We start from the raw sequence: 20,156 nt of genomic DNA on the forward strand, positions 1-20,156 counted from the left end.
ACAAACGACCAGGTCAGAAGCACCTGCTCTGGGGACGGAAAGGCGAAGACAGGCGACCAGGGGGTAAGATCCCCGCGGATGTTCCGTGACCCCCGGCCTCAACCCATCGCCCGCCCTCCCCATTTAACCCTGGGGCGAGTCTCGCCCCAGCACGAAATGGCGCCCGCAATTAATCCCTGACGCCTCGGCCGGCGCCTGCGCACTGGGTCGGCGGGGCCGCGGCTGCCGGCCGTCGGCTCCTCCCCTCGGCGGGCGGCGGCGTGGCCAGGGTGGTCGGCGGAGCCAGAGGCTTTGGGGCTGTTCGCGGTGTCTTCCTGCGTGCTCTGCGGTCTGGCTTCAGCCCTGACACGGCGGGGGAGCGGCGCGGGGGCGGCGGTGAGAGGCGGGGCAGGGTGGGTGGGGTGGGGGACACACACCTTGCTGTGAGGCCGGAGGAGGGCAGAGGCCACGGGGTCCCCTGGCAGTGGGCCAGGAAGCTGGAGACCTTAATTCTTTCTGAGCCATGAGGGAGCCTGACCTCTGCAGGGCTGCTGTGTGCGTGTGGCATTCGTAAAGCTCCTCCCGAAGGAGGGGGATCACAGCCCCGGGCCGCGGTGAGGGGCCCACCGCGTTCCTTCCCCTCTGGGAGAGCTGCGGAGGACACCTGCGAGGAAGATAATGTCCTGCCCCGCGCTGCGTTCGATAAGGAGCCACGTTGTGCTGAATTTTGAGGTGAAATAGAAGCCTAAACACCCCTCAGAGCGCAGGAAGGGTTTGATGTATTTTGTCGGCGGGTTTGTTCCTTCGTGTAGGTGGAACGTCGGGAGAGGGACCGAGCGGGGCTCGGGGGCTGCCGGGTGGTTTGTTTTGGGTTTTTTTTTCCCGATGTAAAGAGCTTGAATGGCTTGTTAAAGTTGGGTAGAAACGTTTCTAGAAAAACTGCGGGTTTTTTGGTGTTTGGTGGTTTTGGTTTGTTGGTTGGGTTTTTTTTTGTTTGTTTGTTTTGTTTTGTTGGGTTTTTTTCTACATTTTGATCTTGAGTAGGCTCTAAACAGAGCCCTTGAAGAGCCGTGGAGCTGCAGATACATCTCCTGGTAAAACAAGGGAGGTCTGGGGTGTTGTTCGTAGGGTAAAGGCTTATGTGGTGGGAGTGACTTTCTTCTCAAAGTCGTGAATCGATAGAGCACAAATCGCTAAATTTTGTCACCTGGATGACCCTAGATGTGGCAGTGCATTTTTATTCCTCTAGTTAAGTAACGCAAGCATTAAGATGTTCAGACGAATGCTGTTGGTTTTAGTTCTCGGAGGTTTTGTGATGAACGTAATAAAAATGTGGTAAAACCCTTCAGAGAGAGGCTCAGTTTTGAGCAAATGTGAGGACTGCTTTTAAAAAACATATAATAAAATAATCTCGTTTAGTAGCAAAAATTACAAGATCACTGCCCAAATTGAAGAAAAAATAAGGGAGATCACCGTGCTGAGCTCACTCTTCTGAGGCTTAATGCTTCAATTGCATTTTTGATCTATATTTTGAAACATAATCAGCAATGAAAATCATACTGCAACACCAGCAGTTGCAACAGCTTTCCAACGCTGTCTTTCTTGGGTACTGTATCTGCTGCTTTCCTTCCCCACAGGGATTGTGAATTCCATAATTAGGAATTTCTTAACGTCGTCGTGGGTGGGTGACCTTGATACTATATCACTGAACTATGATTTCTTAAAGACACCGTGATTAATGTTTCAAGTATTTCAGCTGCTAAAAGCGGACCCATAAACAGTAATTTCCAAGTGTTAGAAAGTTAAAGCTTCATTATTGTGATGCCCCATTTGTCCCAGTGGATTTCTAAGCTTAGTTATTTGAAAGATTTTTTTATTTTTCAGGAATTTAATTTTTCCTGGGTTTGTTTGGTTGTGTTTGATTTTGTTTTTTACTGTCTCTTCTAGAAACCTGATTTTAATGTGTTTTATTTTAATAATTCCTATAGTAAGGAAATGCTAACTTACCAGAGCATGCTCCTGACCGCTTCTCAGAACTCTGCACCAAGACCCCAGGTCATGGTTGATTTTTAACATCTTAATTAGCAGAAGTTTATGGTTCTATCACTAGGATAAGATGCAGAGGCAGTTAAATAACTTGGATTTTTTCTGGGTCACTTGTTGATTTTTGTGGATTTGAATTTGTTTGGGTAGGAGAACATGCAGCTGTGCAAAATACTTAATCACAGGACATCGAAGTCAAAGAGTTTGCATAGGAAAACAGCAGTAAAGAGTGGTGCACCAATATGTGATGTTTTGCACTATATGAACAAGAATATGAACAGGTTTGCTAAACCTCATCAAGTATTTCATTTCAGCAACCATGTTGCTGCTGTTTATCTTAGGTAATAACTTAGGTGACTCTTTCTTAGACTTATTAATTCACTGTTACATACATAACAAGTTTACATTTGATTGCACCTCTGATGACTCGTTATTTTTTATTACAAACATTGCTGCATACATGAGCTGACATAATATGACATAATCTAAACTACTTTGGACACTTAAAGGAAATGTCATTAGGCTGTTTTTGTTACTTTCAGTACCTTAAAAAAAAAAAAAAATCTAAAATTCTGGTACTTCTATCTACCATATAAAAGTCCAAACTTCCTTCTGCACTGGAGGTTCTAGGACAAGTCTGTGGCAGAAAAGCTTATTTCATCAGTCTGGTGAGGAGTATTCAGATGTTATAGGTGACCCCTTCAAATATTTGTGGAATTCAGAAACCTGTTGAACATTGTAACTAGTCTCTGTTGACTACATTAATAGGCATGGATTTGACACATTTTTTTCCTTACAAAAGAATATTTAGTATGAAGAATATTAACATACTTTCTTAGTTTCCAGATGTTTATTTACTGTTAACAATTATTTTGCTTGCAGCCACACTGAGAGGTGTTGGTAAAAATACTGAAACCCTAAATGTAGAATAGATGGGAGGGTGTACTCCCCTCGTCCTAATTATAGGCATTTAAACTTTAGAAAGGCTTCAGTTATTTGAGGTGTTTTTATAAACGCAAACTTAAGTGATATTCTTGAGGGTAAAGCTTGGAGTGATTATTCCTAATGGAAGATGCTGACACACAGACTTCTCTGTAACACGGTATTAAATAGTATGGAAGGAGGTAGGGAACTATTAGTCTAAGCCCTCCAGTGTGGTAGGTTGTAAACCCACCAGGTTGTAAAAACTCAACCTTTCTGGTTTTCTCAATTTGCTTTCTGGGAGCTCATAGACGGAGGAGGCTGCGGGCCGGGCGTTTGTTGTTGTTGTGCAGCTCCTGCCATGCTCCTTGCCGTGTGACTGCCTGGCCAGGGCGGGGGCATCAGGCTGCTGCACGTTGGGTGTGGGAAGCTGTGCCATGTGGCCTCTGTTTTAATCATTTGTCACGTTGCTCACTAGGCCAGTAGGAAGCCAATGAAGGGGGAAAGGCAGGCAAAAAAAAAAAAAAAAAAAAAAAGGTTTTTTTTTTGTCTGTGTTCCATGACACTTATGTTAGTAGTTATAGGTGGTGTTGTTTCCCAAACTTCACTATTAATGGTAATGATTATGCAAATACCGAATAACTTACCGTTTACATTGTATTGTTTACAGTGTAAATATAGTTGCAACATTTGTTTCCCATCAGTTTTATACTTAATCTGACCTCACGTTTCTATCAACAATACAGTATTTGGAATGTGGGTTAAGCTACCTTGTGTTAAGAGGAAGCCCTCAAGCTCCTTCACTAAAGCAAGAAAATGTATAGATTAGTGTCAGTGTATTCCTATAATTTACGCATAGTATGCAATACAAGGATTTTATTTTTAACTAATGAAGGTTTTTGTGACTTTTTTTTCTGGACAGGAAGGGAAGGCAGACAGATGCTTGTGAGTGCCCCATGGCTGCAGCTGTCTCAGTTCATTCCTTTATTGCCTGTTGTAATTTGGAAGCATCCTCTAGGTAAGAAAGCCACTTCAAAAGCTTGTGGTGTTTACAAACTTAATCCACTTCTGTGATTAATTTTCAATTTTTTTTTTCTCTCAACTATAAAGTTACTGACACGTTTGGTTTACATGTGACATTATAAACACATCATTCATCTGTTAGAAACTGACTGCACTTTTGCAAATATGTTATGTGCCATGCAGAATTAGCAAAGGAAGTGTGCTCACTTGCCAGAAGAACATGTAATACTTGCAATACTGGGTGCAGCACAAGGCCACCATAAATCACACTTTCAGATGCCACCTATGATCAGAGTTACTAATGAATATCAACTTTCTAATTATAGACAAGCATAACTATGCAGCTGTTAAATTTTCTGGTGTGAGAGCTGAGCTGCAACATTACTTGCACAAATTTTAGGTTTTGAGTTTGATTTTGCTTTGGATATACAAGCAGTTTTTCAAGAGATAGTGGTAAGACCTGGGAGAATCTTAAAGCCTCATCTCCCATTTGTTAAAGAAAATAAAATTTCAGTGTTAGAAGGCTTCTAAAGATGTTACTACTGGTTGAATACAATGTTTCGTGAACATGTTCAGTTTTGAGATCTACTTTCTCATTGCCAACCTGTCATGATTTAGTGAGGTGTGTGTTGCTATTTTATAACTTTCCATTAAGCCATCTTCAACTAATGGGTAGCTGAATTTGGAGGGCTTGGGTATGCTTTCTTACAGCAGACCAAGATAGTTTTTCATACTAATATACAGGGTAGGTTTTCTATGTTCATATGGGAGTGTATTTGTACATCATCTGAATCTTTTTTTCCAGAAAGTTCAATTAGCCTAAGTAGTTTGATTACTGTCAAGTTGATCACAATGTAGGAAGCATACTTTTGGAGTAAAAGTTAGTAACATTTAAAGCCTAGAATCCTTACATTTTAAAGTACTGTAAGTCGTATCTTTTAAGTATTACTATTTTTATTCATATGGTATTGGACAAAAAGTAAAAAAAATTGTTTCTTTTTCAGGTTTTTAACTTTTTTATTGATGTTCAAGAATGCAGAGGTGTATGTGTTGCATAAGAGTAGTGATGTGACTGAAATTGTAATGCAAAAACTAGACTTATGTCAACAATTACAGCTTCCCATTAGTTAAACAATAGCTTTCAGAGAACATTGGGCAAACCTAACTTATTTATTACATTCTGTTCTTTCACATCTGCCCTGCTGTGTGGAGCATACTGTTTGTCTCAGTCTTTGTTCCAAAACTGAGTTTAGTCCCTTCAGTGGTTCTCCCAGACACTGCAGAACAGTTTCTCTTTGGTTGGTGGCTTCACAGGTCAGTTCATCTGGGACCAGTCTCTGCCTTCTGGTTAAGGACTCTGTGCACACTGTCAGGATGACTCAACAGTTGGATGGATGTTTAGGTACCAGAAAGGTGCTGGTAACTTGACAGGAACTTCCACATTCTTTGGAGGTATGTGTGCATGTCAGCTTCTCCTTGAGTACCTGGGTTATATGGAACTCACGTGGAACTGTAATTCAGTTAAACTGTTTTTTTTTTAAATATATTCTCTTCAGAGCCTAAGTATTCATCATGAAAGAAGTATTCACATTTTCGCAGTAAATATCAGGTCTTCGTTTGGGCAAAAACTTCATGATATGTAACCTGTGGAACCTTTTTCTGGCTTTGTGTTCCACAGTGATGATTTGGATGTCACAGCTCTTCATCTATCAGGACTGGGTATGCCTCATCTGGTCTCTTGCCTGGCCTGTGGTGAGGCAAAGGGGATGGTGCCCTTTCTGGTAGTTCTCACATGCCAAAACAACACTCATGAACCAAAAATAAGTTTCAAATAAGAAATTTTTAGGTCATTTTTTTAGGTTTTAGGAAATAAGGTCAATTTTTTTCAGAAGCACACGTTTTACTGAGATGTTGCAGATAGGCATGAGAATAAACAGCAAATTTTTCTCAGCCAACAGCATTTGTTTAATTTTATTTTTTGTTATGTACTTTTCTAAGTACACTAAATGTGTAATTCCTTCTGAGGAAGGAGGGGGAATAAAAAAAGCAAAGATTTAAGCTAAGTGTAGCAAATCTAAAAAAAAAAGTCTTACATTTGAAAATGCAGCTACTGCAACTATTTATTTTCATGTATAAACATTGTTTCCTTCCATGAGCTACTGGAAGAGAGATTCATATAATGGTTGATTGCTACATCCACACATAATGCTTTGGAATGCCCATTCATTGTGCAACTTAAAGCACTGAAAAGTCATAAAACAGAATCTGATAAGGTGGTCTGATAAGGCAAAACATTTACTCATGCTGAGCTTGCATCTTCATTACATTAGTAACACTAATGTGTTGTTTAGAAATACTGCTTTGTTTTGGAGTGTATTGTTCTTCATTCTCTCTGACTTGTTTACCCTTTGTTTGTTAATGCAAGGCACATGTCTATTCAGGGAAGAAAAACTTAGGTTATTAAAGATAATTTAAAGAGTGTTGCTAGCTCATTCGTCTGCATTTATAACCTGCCCCTGTCATAAATGGAACTTAAAGACCTTAAAGAACTTTAAGTGAAGAGTGCTAGAAAAGATTCCTTGGTGTCTGAGACAGTTTGTCAAGAGGACAGACAGCAGTGAAGCTGGTTGAGAACTGACTGAATAACAGAGTTCAGCCTAGAATGGACTTGAGTAGAAAGCAGAGCTCTTCTCTATGCTGCTCTTTTCTGAACTCTGATGTGGCAAAGGTTTGTCAGTGAAGCAGATTCCTGCTGTTTGCTCTGTTCTAGGGTCATTGTCCTTTTTTCCTGCTGAAAAACATCATGTGAACCTCACTTACCTTGCCCTGTGTTGATAAGAGGTCTCTGAAGTTTGTTGTTGCTAGTTGTACAACAATCATTTTGTCCTCAGCATAGCACCATTTTAAAAAAACCAACCAAACCAAAAAAACGCAAAGAACCAAAGCAGTGGTGGAATTGTGCAAAACTTTTGTATCTGACTCTTCTGAACTTGCCTGTTCGAAGTTAATCAGTGTTTAAAAAGGCAGTTTATGAACTGAGTTCTATAGTTGATAAAATTCTTTTAGAAATCTTGAGCTGATTCCCTAGTTTGCTGAATTTGAGCTTAAACATAAACAGTTTGCTACTGCTGAACTAAATTGTTGCTAAATACTTTCTTTTCCCTCCAAAATTAGTTATATACTGTGAAATACTAAGACATGAAACTTCATTTGCTAAGTTAACAACCCCAAGTTCTCCAGCTTCAGGTCAAGCTGTACAAAATAAATGGTTTGAAGAAGGAAGGTCCTTACTAGTGTCTGTGCACTGGGTGTTGGTCTGTGGATGTACCTTGTTTCATAACAACATGTTATGTTTACGTTTTACTAATTTATCTCTTACTTTGTGTTCACTACCTTACTCCCTTCCTTCCCTAATCTTTTTTTTATTTTTCTAGAGACCTGCTGTACACGAGACCTTTCAGGAAACTGTGCGGCTTAAAAACATCAAACTGTTCCAGTACCTGAAACTTCCATGATGAAGAGAGCTAAGCAGAAGGTTGTGGTTGAAAACAAAGCTCCTGAAACATCACAGAAAAGCAAAAAACAGAAAACTTGTTCATATGAGTCAGTTTTTGGGAAATCTGACTTGCACTCCTCAGTAGACTGGGGAAGCCTTCCCCACCACGTTATTCTGCGGATTTTTCAGTTTCTACCTTTAGTAGATCGAGCCAGGGCATCTTCTGTTTGCCAGAGGTGGAATGAAGTTTTTCACATCCCAGATCTCTGGAGGAGATTTGAATTTGAACTTAACCAGCCAGCTACTTCTTACTTAAAGTCTACGCATCCTGATCTCATTCAGCAGATTATCAAGAAACATGCTGATCATCTGCAGTACGTCAGCTTCAAGGTAAGTCTGGGATGAATGGAGCCTTGTTTTGTTACGTAGCTGTGCATAATGTTTGCTGCTTCTCTGTCACTTGGCTTAAGACTTGGGAAGTCTTACATTTGAAAATGCAGCTACTGCAACTATTTATTTTCATGTATAAACATTGTTTCCTTCCATTTTGTATACTCTTAATCTCTACAAAGTAAAGGAAGAGCAAATGTCATGTGATACAGTGCTGAAGATTGTGATATTTTTCCAGAATTTGCAGAATATGTAGTTTCTGTGAATCTCTGCAGATTATTGTGCAGATGAATGATTTGCTTGCACAGCAGTTCATGGATAATGAGTTACTAAATACCTCTATCTTCTGCACTTTATAAAACCAGTTATAATACATTGGCATTAAGATGTCTTAAAGCAACTGTTATGCTTTTTCAGTGACTCTTTTATCGTCTCAGCTACTACAGAGGAGGAAGGTGAGATGAAATATAATTTGTCCAAAGTTAGTCATTAGGCTTATAGATGAATTGAGAATCAGTCCATTATTCAAGATTCAGAGGTTGTGTCCCTGCAGGTAAATTGGATTAGTTTGCTGGAATATATCCAGTCTTTACCAAGTCATTTTTCTACTCCAAAAGTTTTGAATCAGCATTTTAAAAAGATGCATACATATCACTGTCTATCATAACAATTACAGGTGTTTAGGAAGACATGAGGTTATTTGAAGTGAAGGCTTAGATTTAATCTCTCTGTTCATACGAGCAAGAAGCAGCAGTCACAGTCAGGAAATTTTTCTAGTAGTAACTTTCCTGAACTCCTTATTGTTTTGAAATCCCTAATTATGTGATCTGGTGCAGTACAGCTGAGTCAGTGTAGAACTTGCAGTCTTAGCAATCCATGATGATGTTTTCTAAGTAATAATAAAGAATGACTTCATTATTAAATTGCTTTTATAGGTTGATAGTAGTACAGAGTCAGCAGAAACAGCCTGTAACATCCTTTCTCAGTTGGTGAACTGTTCTATGAGGACACTGGGTTTGATTTCTACAGCAAAACCAAGCTTCATGAATGTCTCACAGGTAATGTAACAAACTGTAAATGGAGTGGCTCAGTTCACTTTTTAAACCACTTTAGCTTTCTTATGTTATTTAATTGATGGTAATTTTTATGAAAGAGTCTAGTTTTATTGGCATTTCTTCCTTAATTTGTGGCACCCATTAGCATAAGGAAGATAATTAAACATCGATTGCTTTCATTAAATTTAGTTGTGTTGATAATTTGTGATGTAGAGATGGGGAATCATTTAGGGGGCTTGAGTTTCCTTGTTTTGAGATTAAAGGTACAATGATCACATGGGGCAATGCATAGTTAAGCTATTTGAGAGAAATTTTTTCTGTGACTATAGGTCACAGCAGAGTTGTTTTCTGAAAAATAAATGCTATTTGCTTTGTGCAGATAAATTCTAGGTACTTTAGGCACATCACTGTGTCCACTTAACCCTGCGTTATTCCAGTGAAAAGATGATAATTCTGGGTGGATGAGTTAACTACTGAAGTAAAGTTAATTTCTGTCACATGCAGCAAAGATTTCCAGTGTGAAAAAGTGAAAGGCTCAGATAAGTCTTTCTTTACACAAGAAGAGGGATGCCTAAGGAAGTGATGATTTTCCCACTTTTTTGTGCATGCAAAACCTGATGCTTAGATGCCCAAGTTCTGCCTATCTTTTAATTATTTTTCCGCCTCCCTCAATTTCTTTAAACAGGCCCACTTTGCTTCAGCACTAACAGTAGTTTTTGTAAACTCCAAGTCATTGTCATCAGTCAAGATAGATGACACACCACTGGATGATCCTTCCTTGAAAGTTCTTGTTGCTAACAACAGTGCTACTCTAAAACTGCTCAAAATGAGCAGCTGTCCTCATGTGTCACCAGCCGGTGAGTAGTGAATATATATGAAAAATACACTGAAGTATAAAACAATAGTTGAGGCTTAGTTTGAAAAAAGTTATTCATAAAACTTCTGGTGCTCTTCTGAGCCTCTTAGCAGAGGGCTTTTATTGACCTAATTTAACTTTGGAGACCAGGAAGGGGAAGAAAAATAATGTTTTGTGTTACTGAGTGAGTTAACTGGAGATGTTGGAGGTAGTTCTCTCTCGACCGCATCTTCTAGAATCCTGGGGTTTTTTTGTTTTGTGGGGTTTTTTTTTACATTTTTCTCAGTTGTTTAAGTACCTCTAATGATAGCCCTTGAAGAGGAAGAGCCTCCAGAATTAGTGGAAGCCTTTAACACGGTCCAAGGGGTCGATATTCAATGTCAGTTCTGTGTAAGGGTAACCAAAAGTGTGCTGCTTAATGTGTGCAGATTTGTAGACTTGATTGGCATTGTGTAGGAGCACACATGCAAAATTCCTGACCTGGGAATCAACTGCTGCTTGGTAGGATAAAGTTGGTGAATGCAGTTGTCAATAAACTTTTCAAAAGGTGCTATGAATTTAGTTTATTGAGCAAAAGTGTTAAATTTGCTAAACGAATAGTGTAAAACTGAGACTTCCAGCTTCTGTAGTGCCCTCGTGTGTCCAGATCTGGTAGTTTGATCTTGCTCATTTTAGCATTGGTTGGTGCCAGGCTCCCTCCCTTCAGGGGTACGAGAAAGTACAGACTTGCCAAAAAGTTCAGAATGGTTTTGGGTCCTTTCTCCCCTAAATTCTTCTGAAACCCTGGTGCTGGGGAAAGAGAATGTTGCTTTGGTATCCAGAGTCCACATAAAGTGATCTGTTTGTGTACTTTGTATCCCAACAGATTAGGAGGAGTTAGGTTGTTTATGTTTTAATTAAGGGCACGTTTTGTTTTAGCGTAGTTCTTAAACTAGGCTGCTGGTGATCATTTAACTAGAATGTGTAGTTTAATACTGAAGGATGGGAGCAGTAGCAACTTCAGCTAAATCTTGCCTGACTTCTGTTGCCTCTTCAGAGTTTAGGAAATCTTGCACAGGGAAGGACAAAGAGGAAGAAAGCTCTGCCTATTCAAGATGTGGGTCATTAGTTAGACTTGTTGCTTTTACGGATAAGAGTTAATGACCAAAACCCCATAAAAGGGTGTGGATACCTAGAACTTTATCATAATTACTGGGTTTTGGATGTAGGCAGGAACACTCAAGCCAATAGCATTAGTACTTGGTTGAGCTTTTCAGCAAACAACTGTGCTTATATTCACCTTGCATTTTACAGAATTATTTTTTTTCTTCCTCAGGAATCCTTTGTGTTGCTGACCAGTGTCACGGACTTAAAGAACTGGCTTTGAACTACTATGTATTAAGTGATGAACTGCTGCTGGCTCTTTCGAGTGAAAAACATGTTGTCCTTGAACACCTTCGTGTAGACATTGTGAGTGAAAACCCCGGAGAAGTTGAATTTCACACCATTAAAAAGCAAAGCTGGGATGCTTTTGTCAAACACTCCCCCAAGGTCAACATTGTGATGTATTTCTTCTTGTACGAAGAAGAATTCGATGCTTTCATCAGAGAGGAAACCCCTGTTACACACCTGTACTTTGGTCGTGCAGTAAGCAAGGCAATGTTGGGCCGTATTGGCTTGTATTGCCCCAGGCTGATTGAGCTGGTTGTGTGTGCTAATGGACTTCAGCCTTTGGATGAGGAGCTCATTCAGATTGCAAAGCACTGTAAGAACCTCACAGCCATGGGGCTTGGTGAATGTGAAGTAACTTGCAGAGGTTTTATTGAATTTGTAAAGATGTGTGGGGGCAGGCTTACCCAGCTTTCTATAATGGAGGAGGTCCTGATACCAGATAATGATTATAGCTTAGATCAGCTTCATTTGGAAGTCTCCAAACACCTTGGAAGGATGTGGTTTCCTGATATGATGCCAACATGGTAAAATCTGTGGATAAACTGTTTAGAATCAGGGTGGTGTTGTCTATGCAAATAAAAAACTTTCAAAATGAAACATGAAAACATTTCCAGGATAGAGTTTTTCTACCTTGAGAGCCTCTAGTGGTGTAACAGCAAAACATTTTAGAATGTTAATGGTATATTGAAATAGAGAATAGATTATTTAACCCTTCTAGAAGTATGTCTGTGGTTTACAGGTGCTTCAGTCATAAATGAAGTTGGGCTTCTCTAAGCTGTAGTTTAACTCTTCATACACGAAGGCTATTTTTTTTAGTTGTCTTTGTTTAGACTTTCCAATGTATTCAGAAGAGAATTAGAGAAAGTTTTTTCCTTTGGTAAATCTGACTTCATGAGAAACTGGATACAATTTGGAGTTCAGGAAAACTATTATTTGTCACTGTTTTATGCAGCTATTTTTGAAAGTATTCCTGTTTTAGTGTACAAGCCTTTACACTTAAAACTCTTGGAGTAGACCAGATTATTCATGCCAGTATATTAAAATGTTGAGGTAAATAAGCTGTGCTTACAAAATGTATGAGTTTTAAATTGCACTTCAAATAATTTTGTCAGATTAGCTAAAATCTAGGACTGCATTGCACTGTATGTTGGTTTTCTGTCCTGTTCATTAAATGGATGGGAGAAAAACCTTGTTAAGATAATCTAGATCAAACGTACTCCATTAATTTAATTGCTTGGGTGAATGACAAAGCACTTTGGAAACTGCAAGAATATAAGGAATTGCTTCTGGACTTGAGAGTTGAAGTTTTAGATTACAGAGATTGATCTCTGAATGCTGTTCCAGGTTTCATTATTAAGAGATAAGAGGGAGCTCACAAGTGTTGCTAGTGAGAAGGAAGGATCAAATGGAATACAGCTGTCCTCAGTCACTTTCCATCTGGAATCAAGTTATTGGAGCACTTAAAAAAACCTGAACAAAACAACTTTCCAGTTAGAGGCCAAAATGGGCTGTGGTAACCTTGCCTGTACCTCAGAGTTGTGCTGTAAGCCCTGATTTCTAGAATAAAGATTGCTGGAGGTGATGCTGAAATTTTTAATTCAGGACTGTTTAATATTTGTTACTATTGGTTTTTGAAGATTTTTTTTTTTACTACTTTGTTTTCTTTAAAGGGAAAAAATAATGAGTTGATGTAAATTAAAATATGTATTTTTGTGTTGATGTTTTGCACACTGTAAACTGAAATGCATTGCGTACACATTTTGCTGGAATTATTTTCATGGTGTAGTTGTTCTTTTTTTCCTACTTAGAAGTCTACGTTTAATTTGCTGGTAGTACTTGTCACATCAGATAAGCTCTCAGTTCCTTCCATGCTTACTTTACTGCAAGAATAACAGCTAAATAGTGAAACCATCATTATCTTGGGCAGACTTGTGTCCAGTTGCAAGCTAAAGAGTTTTAGATGACCTGATAATGCATGTCTGAATCAGTGGTGCATGATTGCCTGCTGCACAGTTATAAAGTACCTGTTTGCTTATTAACACCTGTTACCCAAGCACTTGCTTCTTTCATCAGGGAAATTATAATTGTCTTTTAAACAAAAGACAAGAGTTACTTCTAAGCAGTATTTGCTTCAAGATGTGTGGTTTGCTTTAAATGTAAACAGAATAAAGTGATCTAGTATGTGTACTCATGCTAGACTCTTATCCATCTGTTGCCTGATGTCCTTGTTAGAAACCTGGGGAGAGGCAGTAAGAATGTTCACTTCTTGAATTATAGCAGAGCTGTCACTGTCGTTCATATTTGTGCCTCACCTTTGAGGATTTTTGGTGCCCTGAAACTGCAAAATGGAAGGTGGACAAATCTTGTAGATGGTTGGTAGAGTCCTCCATGTCTCTATAGCCAATGTATTAGCCTTAATGAAGTATCAACAACTGGTGGCTTTATTCAGAAATACAGTTCAAAAGGAAACCATTTAAATCTTTTGAGTACCATTCCTTTCTCCGTCCTTATTAAAGCAATTTTTCTGCAAATCCGTGAGTGTTAGCTTACTCCAGCTCCAAGCTTCTGGAAAAATAGGCCTGCATTTATTAATGTAAGTTTATATGCTATTTTTGGGGATGTGCATTCATCTTAACAAATGAGCCCAGTTGAGACTTGAGTTTGTAACTCAACTACATCAAAACTGATACATCAGTCTCCATGTGGAATACTGGTCCTTCACTGGTGGTATGGGAGCTAATTTTAACTGAAATGTAATTTCTGACGTGTTAATGTTGAATTTTATAGTTGTAGTGCTAGTTTTGTCTAGTGTCATGTGTTGGTGCTATGGTTATGTGATTTTTGCTTTGTGTGAACCACCATTAGTTTCTTTTTCATCTTTAGTTGGTCATCCCAAATGACTGCAGTGGAGTCACTGTACTTGGCAAGAACCTGGAGAGAGCTGCCTGCCCCCCTGCCTGCTGTGCTTTCAGTGGCCTGTACCCCCAAGCTCTGCTTTGTCCTAGCTGAGGCAAGTTTTACCTGTTTTACTGCTTTTTCCTAGTTTCATGCTTTCTAGGTCCCCATCTCTAAGGTGTATAATGCAATGATACAGTTTGTTAGAATAACTAAGCCCATCAAAATGGACAGAATTTACACCTGATACATTAAGAGATTTGCAGGATCACTGAGAAGTCCAGGTACTGGTGAGAAGCTCAGTCATGCACCTTTTCTGCCACATGAGGGGGTGAGCTAGTTTTTGTGCTTGCTGAGAAACACGTTGAGAAAGCTTACAATTAGTCATTGCTGATTTCCTGGTTCTCTTTTAAATGAAAATTCCCAACAGAAACCTGAATCTTTTTTTACTGCTGTGGAGTCCCTTTTGCCATCCAGTAGAGATACCATTTTTTAAAATTTTTTTTTTAATGCTTTGTGGAGTGTTTCGGGAAGTCTCCCTCTAGTTTTCCTCAGTTCAGGTGCCTTCAAAATAGAAAGTAATTCTGTTTGCCAAGGTGTAGTAAAGTTCATAAATTAGCCTAAGATACAACATTCACAACAGCTACAAGGTCTTAACAAACAGTACCCTCCTGTTACCTGGAACCTTGCAAACATGTAAAACCCAAAGTGTTGAATCATGTGTAACTTTTTTAATTCTGTAAAATACACTTTTCCTCCCTTCAGTCAAGGCTGCCCTTCACTCTAGGCTACCCACGTGATAAGGAGAACAACTTCTGGATGCTGAGATGAATTTATTTGGACTTTACTACATTTCTGTGTCACTCTTTTCGTCCTTTCCCCCTTTCCAGGTTGCTGGTAGGATCCGAGCGATCACAGTTCTCAACATGAATATGAGACACAATCCCAGGAAATACTCTTTGCATTGGCAACATTCTCCCAAGGACTTGGCCTTTAGAAATTCTACCGTTGTATCTGATAGGATGAATGCAGACCAGTTTTACACAAAAACCTGGGGAAAACAAGAGCAAGGGGGGAAAAAAGCAGATGACTGGTGAAGCATTTGTTCTTCTGTGCTAACTGTATTTAAAAAATATTCCTGTTTTCTGTTATTTCCTTTCCACTAACATAGCAATCGCCAAAACAGCAAAGATTTGAAAACTAGAGATAGTGGTTGGAGTTGTTGGCTTGGAGGAGGAGGGAAAGTGGGAGGAAGGAAGAAGGTGGAATTCCTCCTTTAGCAAACAGAAGAGTATTCTACAGAAACCTAAACTCCTTAATTTTTACACTTTCCTTCCACAGCACTTTGGGCTGCAACTTGGAGAGAAAAGTAATAGGTGCTGACCATGAGATCTCATCTTATCTAGGGGTAGATGAGATCTCATCTTATTTAGGAGTATTTAGGAGTAGATGGTCCTCTTTTTATATTCTTAACAAGAGCACAAAGTTCTGCAAGCATAGAAGATGCAGTGCTTCAGAAAATGCACTTTGCTTAAATATTTGGCTAGCTCAGGGTAATGTGTCATACATCTGCTTAAAACAGAAAGAAATACTGAATGAAAAATATCTGGTTTTACCTGATCCCCTGATTTGGACTCCATCATCAATGGCATTTCCATTGTGGAAGAATTTAATGGGTCCAGACAGCTCGCCTGAAAAGGGAGCGTACACGGTTGCTCCATCTGCACAGATGACATCCACAGCCGTGTGCTTTCCTTTACCATTTTGTCTGAAAAGAAGTAAGTAGAGAAGTCTTCTGTCAGGCCTAACCCTATATCTAGAGACTGATCATTTAGCATGCTAACAAGATCTGGAAATTGATTGTGTTTATACTGGGGCAAAGTTGACTGGATGAAGAATTTCTATGAAGTCTTTTGGTGTAAATGATGTAAAGCTGTGTAGAGTTGGTGAAGTTTTGCAGATTGGAGAAAAGAAATGCCATTCTTCCAAGGCTTTATATAAAACTAAGGTCACAGTGATGTTGGCAGGGACCCAAGGGGGACACCAAGTCCAGCCTTCCACTTGAGCCAAGACAGTTCCCAACATCACATCAGGTTTGGCACAGCTGAGTCTAAGTCAAAAACCTCCAAGCACAGAGGTTTTATGGACAACCTGAGTAGCCTGTTCTGGTGGTGCATTTCACCTGCACTGAAGATGTTTCCTCATGTCCAGCCTAAGCCTTTAAAGCTGTAATTCTTAAATGGCTTAAAGAGAGTTTGACTCTGTTTCAGTGGAGGACCCGTAACAAGTTTCCATTCTAGAGTACCTTGGAGCTCCGTAGTATCCGCAGCCATAATTGTCACAGCCTCTTATCTCATTTGTAGGATTCCCAGAGCACAGAGTTGCCCAGTGTCTGCCATGTTGTGGGAGTGGTGGGACATCTTTAAAACATAGAAACACAGCATATCAAAGTTAGCTTTTAGGTTCTGTTTTGACTGTAATTAGGTAGGAACATACTAGAATTACATCCCACTCATGTAGCTGGATGCGTTTCCTTTTTAGGAAATGTAAATCAAATGTACACCTAAGATTGAATTGTAATGTTTCTAGATCAGGGCTAGCTCCTAGAAACAGAATTCTTTAAGGAGAAAATTTCATAAGAGGGCTGTAGTTCCTAGAGTATAATTTGAGGGTTGGAAAAGGACTTGGTTTTGTTTCTTACTCTACACCTGGGCTAATGGGACTTTTCTACATGCCTGTCAAAGCTTGAAATTTCTGTTTGCAAAGATTCATCCTGAAGCCTGCTAAGAGGCAATCCTGAAAGCATTGCTTCCAGTTGAAGGGGTACAAACAGAAGAGTTGTCTGCTTAGCTTATTGCTGAGACTTCATGCTGCTGTGTCACAGGAGGGCAAGAAACACAACTTGGTAAACTGAGATGTTCTCCCTCCTGTAACACTTCTACAGTCCTGTAATGCTGTGTGTATAATGCATGTTTCCTTTCTTTTGGATGTTGCTGTCAGGGAGAACCAAAGACAGAGAGGTCTGTTGCTATTTGATACTGTTGTCCTTATTTAAAATTAATAAATAATTAAATTTTAATTAATTCTACTACTTATTCTAGGGTTTGTTGGTTTGGGTTTTTGTGTTTATTTGGTTGGTTTCTTACCAGGTGTGAGTAGATGAGTAGGATCGGAGTGGTCACAGTTCTCAACATGGATGTGAGAGGTAATGCCAGGAAATACTTTCTGCATGGGCAGCATCCTCCCGAGTTGTTGTCCTCGGTGGATTTGGCCGTGGTACTTGATGGGATGGATACAGACGAGCTTCACACAGAAACCTGGAAGAGATGGGAGACGAAGTGAGGTCAGGAAGCATCAGCTGCATCTGTTCTTGGGGTGAGCAAGAAACCTTCCATGCTATCTTACTGGAGGCTAAAGAGGAAGCAGAGATGTTGGTGGGGTAGCAAGAATCCTGAAATCAAAATTACTTGGTTTGTTGTGGAAAAGAGGGGATTGGAAATAGGGACAGGAAAGCATCATCACAGCAAAACTGAGGGTGTGTTTCTGATACTTTATTTTTACAGCTTGCTTTTTTTTTTTTTTTTTTCCTGATTTGGGCTGCTTGCTTTTCTACTATCTGTTTTTCAACTCCCTTCTTCCCTTCTCTTCAAGAAAAGCATAGGTACAGGACTACCTGGTGCTGATTTCTGCCATTTCTTAGCAGCAGTCTAGTTGTGCTTTAACTTAGGAACTAGAGAGGGTGTAAGATGAATTAACTCTTTCCTTGAAGAGTAAATGAAGTGATTCCTTGTGGGTGTGTCATGATGTATTTGCTGGTATTACTTGCCTGATCCCCTGATTTGGACTCCATCATCGATGGCATTTCCATTATGAAAGAATCGAATGGGTCCTGAGAGGTGGCCACTGAAAGGAGCATACACTGTGGCTCCATCAGCACAGATGACATCCACACCCCCGTGCTTTCTTTTGCCACTGTGCCTGGAAACATAAGTAAGTAATCAGAGAAATCTGTCAGGCTTAATATGCCAAAATAGGCCAGTTAATACAGTACAATATCGAGCTTGTCTAACCTTTTTGCATCTGCAATGAAATTAGAATGAAACACTGGCTTTGTTCCATCTTCTAATATTGAGAAATATGTTACTCTGGCCTTCTCTAAAAGGGAGTGAGATTTCAAATTTTAAGTGTCTTTTTAATTTTTCCAAGTTCATGGGATATTTCAAGCTGTTATAGAAAAGTAGCACTGTTCTGCCCCAAAATATCTCTATGCTAGTGTAAAACAGGATCTTACATTTGGTGTTTTCTCATTTAGAAGTTTGAAAGCTGCATGATAAGGGTGGATGCTTCTTACGGAGCTCAGGGAGAGGGGATGAGAGGGGAAGGCAGGAGCTGTTCTGTGTATAAAGTGTTTTTCAGGGAAACACAAGCTGTTCTATTAGGAGGTGCCTACTTAAAGATAGTGATACTGGCATACTTTTAGCTTGCATAAGTTAATTTACTCAGCTTCCTGTAAGCTGGTGCCGAATGTTAGTTAAAATCAAGTCTATAAGCAACAAGAATAAATGACACAAATCCTTTAAATACTTTGCATTTCCTTTACTGCTCTGGCTGCTATTTCATGTAGCAGTCTCACTTCTTCACCCATGCATCAGCTAAACAGTGCTTTAGGGAGATTAATGCCCCCAAAGTAAGTAAGAGGTCTGGCAGACACCAGTCCTTCCCTCATTCTAAATGCCAGCTCAAACTCTCTTCTGGGTGACCATTTAATTTAGAAAAGCAAGAGCAAACCCTGCTCTTCCAGCCTCCCAGTGCCCCACCCCATTACCTGTCTGCACCAAAGTGGCCACAGCCGTATTTGTCGCAGCCCCGGATTTTGTTGGTGGGATTCCCACTGCAGATCTGTGCCCAGTGCCTGTTGTGTTGTTGGGGTGGGTGTGCATCCAACTGCTTGGCAAAAACTGCAGGGGCAAGAGAGGAAAACAAGGAAGATTCAATCATGGTAATTCCTATGGCACAACAGAAAGTGTTAAGTCGCACAGTAGTGTGTCTGAAGTGGAAGATATGACTCTTCTGTCACAGAAGAGAAATTTCTTCTTTAAATAATTTGGAGACTGGCTCATGGGTACTTATAATTTGAGAAGCTGGAGGTAAAAGAACATTGTACAACACGTTATATAGATTTGATCCCTTTTTCTAGAGGTCTCCTTTTAAGATACAAACACTAAAAGTAAAGCCATCGCTATTTTTACTGCCAGTTTGTGAAATAAGTCAAACTATTTTCATATTCTTCATGAAACCTCTAAGCACAGCAACATATGACAAAATGCACACCCAATCCATATTTTATAGTATCCTTAATTGTGCATATTATCATCCCTCTTCATGAAACTAGACTGAAAAAACTTAGCATTGTTTCTTCTGGAGCAAAAGTCAGTAATTCATTAGTGTCTGCCTAAAACCAATCAAGACAAACTGCAATAGATCTCAACTCACCTGTGGACACCAAGCTGACCAGAGTGACCAGACTGAGAGCTGGCATTTTGTGGCTGTTTCACCCGTGTTCTTTGAGTGAATCAAAGACGTTGAGCAAGATGCTGCCTGGGGTATTTATGTGTTTTTGGAAGCCTGAGTCTGTTGTCTTGGCCAACTGGTCTTGAGCAAAGTGTTACAGGTTTGGGCAGAGCGTGTTGCCATATTAGGCACTGAGGATGTCTTAACTCTCAGAAGTTGTAAGCTGGTTCGGAAAGATGGATGAAGGAATTGGTCTCTTAGCACACAGGAACCGGTGGAAAGGAACAATCCTGCATTTCAGGAAGCTCTGGTTGAACCATTTCTTGCCGCTTTTTCTTCCCCCTCCTGAAGCAGGGGCACACTTAGGCCAGAACTGGCGGGAACCAAGAATATGGTCCAGAAGGCTGAGTTGAAGAGAAAAGAGGGGCAAAACTCCACAGTGAACATAACCAGTTTGTCCTTCACTGCTCATCCCAGTGCATGTGACCATTAGAGCTTTTTAACAGAGTGACATGAAGATGTAAAGTTTGATGTAGCTTGAATAGTTACTTAGGCT

The 20,156-nt window shown here is 39.8% G+C and overlaps 2 protein-coding genes across 4 annotated transcripts; one reads left to right on the forward strand and one right to left on the reverse strand.

The window, feature by feature from the left end:
• The first annotated feature begins 201 nt into the window (after positions 1–201).
• LOC139802858 (F-box/LRR-repeat protein 21-like) lies at positions 202–13,725 on the forward strand. Of its 3 annotated transcripts, none has more exons than XM_071758436.1 (7): positions 202–375; positions 3,866–3,961; positions 5,281–5,418; positions 7,401–7,852; positions 8,788–8,910; positions 9,593–9,764; positions 11,079–13,725. In XM_071758436.1, the coding sequence occupies exons 4-7, from the start codon at positions 7,478–7,480 to the stop codon at positions 11,720–11,722; spliced, it is 1,314 nt and encodes a 437-aa protein (XP_071614537.1). In that variant the 5' UTR covers positions 202–375; positions 3,866–3,961; positions 5,281–5,418; positions 7,401–7,477; the 3' UTR covers positions 11,723–13,725. The 3 variants fall into 3 exon arrangements, with proteins under 3 accessions (XP_071614537.1, XP_071614536.1, XP_071614535.1); XM_071758435.1 differs by lacking the exon at positions 202–375 and adding an exon at positions 424–711; XM_071758434.1 differs by lacking the exons at positions 202–375; positions 5,281–5,418 and adding an exon at positions 425–711.
• A 1,177-nt stretch (positions 13,726–14,902) lies between these two features.
• On the reverse strand, positions 14,903–19,712 carry LOC139802859 (myeloid protein 1-like). Its single transcript, XM_071758437.1, has 7 exons — positions 19,583–19,712; positions 18,915–19,047; positions 17,916–18,067; positions 17,236–17,406; positions 16,395–16,509; positions 15,706–15,857; positions 14,903–15,140 (listed from the first exon to the last, which is right to left on the reverse strand). The coding sequence occupies exons 1-7, from the start codon at positions 19,626–19,628 to the stop codon at positions 14,950–14,952; spliced, it is 960 nt and encodes a 319-aa protein (XP_071614538.1). The 5' UTR covers positions 19,629–19,712; the 3' UTR covers positions 14,903–14,949.
• Between the last annotated feature and the right edge of the window lie 444 nt (positions 19,713–20,156).

The sequence above is a fragment of the Heliangelus exortis genome, chromosome 15 (assembly GCF_036169615.1).
Source record: "Heliangelus exortis chromosome 15, bHelExo1.hap1, whole genome shotgun sequence".
Lineage (NCBI taxonomy): Eukaryota > Metazoa > Chordata > Aves > Apodiformes > Trochilidae > Heliangelus > Heliangelus exortis.